Here is an 8,109-nt window from a genome sequence, read left to right on the forward strand (position 1 = left end):
TTGTTGAATCTTTCAAGAAGTCCAGCATAGATAACGCTCTCGATGACAGTGAAGACGAGCTTATACATATGAAGAGAACAACAATGACGACGAAGGGGAAGAAGAAGAAGAAGAAGGAAGTTCAGATAACGATTTTCAGGGATTTTAAAGGCCAGTTCTGTTTTATAAACTAACATTTTGTTTAGTCTGGGTTTGCAATCTAATATAAAAGTGGTAAAAATAATATTTAAAAAATGTTTAATAATTAAGGTACGTCTTGTAGTCCGTAACGTCTTATAGTCCGTAAAATACCTTACTCGCTTTAAACTCGCCAGCTGGTCTTGTGACGTCATCTCCGAACTCGCCGTGTCTGTGTGCCTGTAGACTCAACAACTGAGTCTTCGCCGCAGACCAGTCGTCGCTTAAGTCTGTTGTAAGGTACAAAATGGACTACACTCCTTCAGAAAGGAGAGCGAGTACACGAGTTCGCAAGTATAACCGCGGTCTCGCGACATTCCAGCTACATACGAAACCGTTTTGAGAGAAATTCCCGCAATGAAACTGTAAATTACTATTGTTTCATTTTACGCGGTCAAGATTTCGGCTTTATAGCCATTCTCAAGTGCAATTTGAAACGTCACAAAATGTCAGACCTACCTAAATGATAAGTTATATACCATGTAATGACTTATCGATTCGCAGTGAATATTGTTTAACCGACAGGAAGGAGATGCTGTGATATGCAAATGATTAGCTTTCCAGAGCATTCACACAAGGTTGGCGTGACGACACCTACAACGTGCTGACATGAGGAAAGTTTACAACCGATTTCTCACACACAAACAGCAGTTCACCGGCGTTGCCTGGTGAAACGTTGTTGTGATGCCTCGTGTAAGGAGGAGAAATGCGTACCATCGCGTTTCCGACATTTATAAAGGTCGGATTGTAGCCTATTGCGATTGCCGTTTATCGTATCGCGACATTGCTGCTTGCGTTGGTCGAGACCTAATGACTGTTTGCAAAATATGGAATCGGGGGGTTCAGGAGGGTAATACGGAACGCCGTGCTGGATCCCAGCAGCCTCGTATCACTAGCAGTCGAGATGACTGGCATCTTATCTGCATGGCTGTAACGGATCGTGCAGCCACGACTCGATCCCTGAGTCAACAGATGGGAACCTTTGCAAGACAACAACCATCTGCACCAACAGTTCGACGACGTTTGCAGCAGCATGGACTATCAGCTCAGAGACGATAGCTGCGGTTACATTTGACGCTGCATCACAGACTGGAGCGCCTGCGATGGTGTACTCAACGACGAACCTGGGACCACGAATGGCAAAACGTCATTTTTTCAGATGAATCCAGGTTCTGTTTACAGCATCATGATGGTCGCATCCGTGTTTGGCGACATCGAGGTGAACGCACATTGGAAGCGTGTATTCGTCATCGCCATACTGGCGTATCACCCAGCGTGATTGTATGGGGTGCCATTGGTTACACGTCTCGGTCACCTCTTGTTCGCATTGACGGCACTTTGAACACGTTACAGTTCAGATGTGTTACGACCCGCGGCTCTACGCTTCATTCGATCCCTGCGAACCCTACATTTCAGCAGGATAATGCACTACCCCATGTTGCAGGTCCTGTACGGGACTTTCTGGATACAGAAAATGTTCGACTGCTGCCCTGGCCAGCACATTCTCCAGATCTCTCACCAACTAAAAAAGTCTGGTCAATGGCCGAGAAACTGGCTCGTCACAATACGCTAGTCACTACTCTTGATGAACTGTGGTATCGTGTTGAAGCTGCATGGGCAACTGTACCTGTACACGCCATCCAAGCTCTGTTTGACTCAATGCCCAGGTGTATCAAGGCCGTTATTACGGCCAGAGGTGGTTGTTCTGGGTACTGATTTCTCAGGATCTATGCACCCAAATTGCGTGAAAATGTAATCACATGTCAGTTCTAGTATAATATATTTGTCCAATGAATACCCGTTTATCATCTGAATTTCTTCTTGGTGTAGCAATTTTAATGGCCAGTAGTGTACATTTATATAGATAAAACGTTTTCAAAGACTGCTGTAAATTTATTTCAGTTTTTAATATCTACCAACAGAATTCTACCAGTTACGTTGATATATACACACTTTCGAGGCGTTACCCAATCTGGACGACAGTAACAGAAAACATGACCTGTGGATGAAGTTCTATCTCTAAATGAGATTAATTGCTAAACTAAATTACAGATATGAATGATAAGGTGCATTCATCGCTGTTAGCCCACAAACGCAAGTTGTCATGGGCAAATGAAAAGAGAAATAGTGAGTTTTTTGTCGCAGGTATACAACAGTCGTCGTTTCACGCAGCACTTATGTTTCCTCTTTGTGCAAGTGGAGTAAACACGAATACAACCATTAAGCTTGAATTTTTTGTCGTCTGAAATGTGGACGATAGCGTGAAACGTATTCCAGATATCACTCCCTCTTTAATGGAACCCGTTTGCAATTGTGTACATTGCATCAATTAATTTTCGTCTTACACCATTGACTCAGGAAACAAAAGTTTATTAAATGGAATCAGATTATGTCAATAGATCATTTCGCCTTATCAGTGCTACTTTACAGCAGTAAGATTGTGTATTCATCTTCTATACTAACAGTAGGTCACTACTAGCCTTACACTCCAGCACGCTGCGGTAAGAGAGAACGAGTCGACGAGTATGATGCGACTGCAGCGCCACAGTTCTGAGACTCGTAAAACTCGTAGAAATACATCATGGACGAACACAGTCTGTCAGCACTGATTTTACAGCGGCGTCTTGATTTGTGAAGTATGCAACCCGAATATTAGACTCGTATTCGCTCCGTTTCTGATCTCTCGTCTTCAGATTTGTTTCCACAACCTGAATGCTAAGAAGGATACTGATAATGATGAGCTCAGTCCTCACTTCAATGTCACATCGTGAAAATCGTGACGCTGTCAATGCTGCGAAAGTTTTTATGGTTCCGTACCTCCACCAGTAAAAAAGAAACCCTTATTGGATCACTTTGTTAGTCGTCTGCCAGTCTGTCTGCCTGTCCTACTGCTAAGCACCTTTCTCTCAGGAACCAGTAAACGAATCAAGTTGAAATTTACGTCACATACTACGGTCTATTATGGTCCCTTGGTGATGTAAGAAATTTAATCTTCTACGTCAATGCAATCAACATATACTGTCATATATGTCACATATTTTGACAGTCGTGACCTCAAAACCCATAGTCATTACACAGAATCATGAAATTTGAGAAGGAGCAAGTTTTTACAGTACAAGTCAAGGAAAAAAATCTGAAACTTGTCTATTTGTAATTATATCACACGGAAAAAATATTTTTTGACATGTTATCCGATTGTCTGTCTGTTCGTCTGTAACATCCGTTTTTCTTAGGAACGGGCAGATATGTCAAGCTCAAATTTATGTGACATGTTAAATTCCACGTTCCCTTAACGATGTAAAAAATTTAAGATTGTAAGTCAATGCAATCAAAAGATACGGCCGTTCATTTCAAATATTTTGGTACTTTATAAGTATCAATATCGATAACAGGCAAAAATCGTCGAAATTCTTGGTCTGCGTGATGGATGAACTGTTTACATACGTAATTAAGATTTTATGGAACCCTCGGTGGGCGAGTCCCGTTCGCACTTACCCGGGTTTATTTTATATTATTATAGTTGTTAAATCATTGCATGGCGTATTAACTTCTCGAATTTTCTGACGAATGGTTTTGAGATGTATTTTCCTAAATTACATTTTCTTGCAAAGCACTCGAAGGCGATGTACTTAGCACTAACGTAAACAAATTATCATCACTATATTGAAACATTTGTTATGAAAATCGCAGGCGTCTGTGGCACGTTAAAAATGAGTTTGACAGAAGAATGTAATAAAGTCAACCCCCCCCCCCCCCCCCAAACCCTCGCTAAGACTCAAACTTGGGCCTACACCAGAGTGTACGGAGCTACTTCCTCCCCTCCACACTTCTCGAGTATAAACATGACGGCGCTACCATTCTAGTAAAGTCGTCAGCTGATTTCGTCCAATATTACAGGAGTCGAAGTCAGAGCAACTCCAATTCATCGTTGTGCAGAATTTCAGACGCGCAGAAGCAGGCTGATCGAGAAGAGAGCGTGAGCAAGGACGGCAGATGTTTTTCCCTCTGGCGGCGCCTCCCGGATCCCATTTCCTGCTACAAGTGCCACCCCACCCCCTACACCGCCTCCCGCTGCCTGCCCGCAGCCTCCGCCGGTTTCCTTGTGGCGTGACGAGGCGAGCGCCTGGTTTGTGTGTGTGTCTCTTGCAGAGCTCCGTCCGTCCGAATGGCGGAGGACACTTCTTCCGCGGCGGAGGCGCAGACGCCGCTACGGGCGGAAAGCGTCGAGGAGCGGTACCTGCGAATCTGGAACCACGGTGAGTAGGCGCCGCTCTGAGGGGGTATCGGCGCGGCCAGCGAGGGCTGCCGCTCGTCCCAGATGGTGCGCGTACATGCAGCACTTCAATGAACTCTTTCAATAAGTATACTACCGCGCACGACAGCGTCATTTGAACGTGTTCACCGACTGGAACAATGGAGCTTCGTAGTGAATGGACGCACTTGACAGCGGCGGAACTAATAAAGTCGCTATTTGTTGCAGCGGGTCCATTGTAGAACTCTGGATCGACAGGGGCGGTCGTTAATCTAGGGAAGAGATTCACGAATTGAATCTAAAATAAAATCAGAAACCAATTTGAGGCGAAGATCATGAGCTAGAATATTCAAATGTGATTATCGTGAATTTTTTTCTAACAGCGAACGTAGGGGCTTGTATGAAGGGATCAGATACTAATTAATACAATACATTTCGTAAACTGTAGAGGAAGTAATGGAAAAAGTTAGGTGATCAAACGTAGTATTGATTTGGGGATACATTGCCAGGTCATGCTTCCACCACAGCTGTCAGCTACCATACCATTTATGGTCAGTATTTCAAAAACACAATGAAACTTTGGTCATCCAGAAATAAATACATTAATATAAAGTTTTCTTCGGTGCTTTACTAAACCTCATGAAAGAAAAACACCTAGTATGATACGTAAATCAAACAATGTGACCCATCATCAAAATTACAAGTATAATGAAAGGTACTAAGATGGAGTATCTCTCACATAGCTCTAAATTTGACTGAGCATAACATCTCCGATTTCATCCATTTTAGACGTAAACCCTCGACGCAAAACGACCACTGCAATTGGAATTACGGTTATCTGTTCTTCATTTATTGGGGGAATGTTTGCAACTTGTGGCCAAAAAAACTTCGTTCCTTGTTTCCGGAGACATTTCACATGGTGTATAGTACTCCAATCACTGCCTTGAGCATCAAATGTATGACATTTGTTTTTCTCAGTCGTTCGAATCAAATGGTTCAAATGGCTCTGAGCACTACGGGACTTAACATCTGAGGTCATCAATCCCCTAGACTTAGAACTACTTAAACCTAACATCACACACATCCATGCCCGAGGCAGGATTCGAACCTGCGACCGTAGCGGTGGCATAGTTCCAGACTGAAGCGCCTAGAACCGATCGGCCACACCGACCGGCCGTACGAATCAGCCTGCGTCTATATACAGATAGTATGTATTCCTTAATTCCACGCCATCATCGGCATGAACACAGGTTCATAAATTGCATATTTCTTATCCCGGGGTAACAATGAGAAGTAATCATGCAGTTGACATCAGAAATAGTGATATAGTGGCAGATCTATACATGTGAACAAAATACTTTGCAATTAAATGATAACGGTGGACTCGGCACAACCTGAATTTAACATACTTTTTCGTATACAATTATAAATCGCATCACATTCACCAACTGCTGCACAAGAAAATCGACACCACATGGCGCCTTTAGCGTACATTGATGGAGCTTTACCACCAAACAGTGTAGAATTCACACCCAACTGAGAGCCAGCAGAGAGCTACAAAACTTTTGCTGTTTGAGTGGTCAAAGTAACCACTATGGTCGAGTATTCCCGGTTTACGGTACCAATGGTGCTGCCACGGTAGCGGCGAAAATACAAAAGTCTGTTTGTAGTAGAGGGTCTACTGTAAAATCTCCCACCGACAAAGGCGGTGGTTTAACTGACATAGAGGATCAAGGAACCAACTTTAAATCGGAAACCAAACTGAAGTCAATGTCGTCGTAAACCGTAATCGGCACTACCAATTTCCTACTCCGTGAACATAAACAGGAAGAGAGCGCAGGGTTCTTACACAGGTACCAGAAAGTCGCGTTACTGGCGAGGTAATATAGTTCAGTGAGTGTCGGTGGCTTTTTTTTTTTTAAAACAGTTATTTACAGACATTTTACAAGGGATAGGCTGAAAGCGGCCAAGTTGTCATTCTTCAGCCATTTGATTACGTAACATGTTTGGATCACATAAATAATTCAAGAAGTTAAAAATAAGTGATGTGATGTTAATTCCTGGTAACTGTGGAACTGGGATGAGCGAAGTATTGGAGAGATGTAATACGCAAAAGGTTATGGGTAATCTATATGGAAAGCGAGCGATACGTGGAATCTAGGTGTTAGGAGGTGAGTGGCAAGACATCTGGCCTAGAAAAGGGTGGACTGAAGTCTTCATTACGGTTGCGTTTTGTAGGGTAGTTTATAGTTGGAAGGAAGAATAGATTTTCGGAATGAGTCTATAGTCTGGTAGGGGAAGGCAACTGAAATTATGTTGCGAAAGGACATGGAATGTTGGCAAGCGAAGGGAAGATGGGATGGGTTAATAGAGGCACGAAAGTAGGGTTTTCTAGTGTGTATAGTGTATTGGAATTCCTGTTTAGGAGCGCTCTAGGAGAGGCGAAGGTATTCTTATGTGTTTGAAGACTCGTGGCAATTTTTTGAGCTGATGAGGAGTAATAGAAATGAATTTAGTGATGAACTTCACATAAAAATTGGTGACCACGAAATAGGGGAAATGAAGGAATTGTGATATATTGGAAACAAAACCACACACGATGGACGAAAGAGTAAATTGGCGTTCAAGAAAATCTTCTGGAAGAATTAACGTCGAAAAAAGTAGGACACTGAAGTACTGAAGAATGATAAGGTGTGCTTGCAGTTCTCTAAGGCTATGTATACTGCAATAATAAATAACACAGTAGGCTGTTTCGTCGAAGAAGTATGGGTAGCCCTAAAAGGGGCAGTCGCAGGACAGACAATTACTGATACAAAGAACACCACTGTGAGAACACGCTGGGAAGAAAGAAAGAAAAGAACGAACGAACGAAAAATAGAGCTTAATGTCCGGTTATTACAGGCGGTGCACAAACTCGGACTACGAAAGGATGGGGAAGGAAATGAGCCTTGTTCTGTACAAAGGAACTATCCTGCCACTTCCTGGAGCGATTTAGGAAAACCATGGAAAATTGAAATCGTGATGGACAATCGCGAATTTGAACCGTTCTGTTCCCGAATGAGAGCCCACTTCGCTAACAAAGACCCTTGGGTAACAGAAGAATTACTATAATTGCTCAACGAAAGAAGGCAGTACAAAAGTGTTCAGGAAGAGGCGGGAATACAACAACATGAATTAATTTCGAATGAAATAAGAAGGAAGTCCGGGGAAGCTACTGCGAAATGTCTGCAAGAGAAATGTGAAGAAATTGAAAAGAAAAAGTCGTTGGAAGCAGCGATTCCGCATATAGAAAAGTCAAAACAACTTTCAGTAAAATTAAGAGCAAAGGAAGCAACATTAAGTGTGCAGAGGTAATTCCTTTGTTAAGTGCAGCGGAGAGAGGGGATAGTTGAAATGGATACAATGAAGGCCTCTTCTACGCGGGTGCTTGTCTTGTGATGAGAGAAATAGGAGATCCCGGTCGGGGCTTTGGAAGACTTGCGATTAAGTAAGGCAAAAAGAATAGATCACATCCCTTCGTAATTTCTAAAATCACTGGCGGGGGGGGGGGGGGGGAGGGGGAGGGGGAGAATATTCAGGTTTTCAGGTTGGTGTGTAGAGTCTATGACACTGTAAACTTTGGGAAAAATATCATTCACACATCCCGAAGATAGCAAGGGCAGGTAAGAGTGAGACGTATC

General features: G+C 43.0%; 1 protein-coding gene across 1 annotated transcript in view; it reads left to right on the forward strand.

Moving 5' to 3' along the window:
* The window catches only part of LOC124613716, a 490,922-nt gene extending 486,481 nt beyond the window's left edge, over positions 1–4,441 (forward strand). Inside the window, exon 4 of the mRNA XM_047142436.1 lies at positions 4,327–4,441. Coding sequence (XP_046998392.1) covers positions 4,327–4,441 — 115 coding nt within the window. The remainder of the gene's footprint in view (positions 1–4,326) is intronic.
* Positions 4,442–8,109: the final 3,668 nt, after the last annotated feature.

Source organism: Schistocerca americana, chromosome 4, assembly GCF_021461395.2.
Source record: "Schistocerca americana isolate TAMUIC-IGC-003095 chromosome 4, iqSchAmer2.1, whole genome shotgun sequence".
NCBI lineage: Eukaryota > Metazoa > Arthropoda > Insecta > Orthoptera > Acrididae > Schistocerca > Schistocerca americana.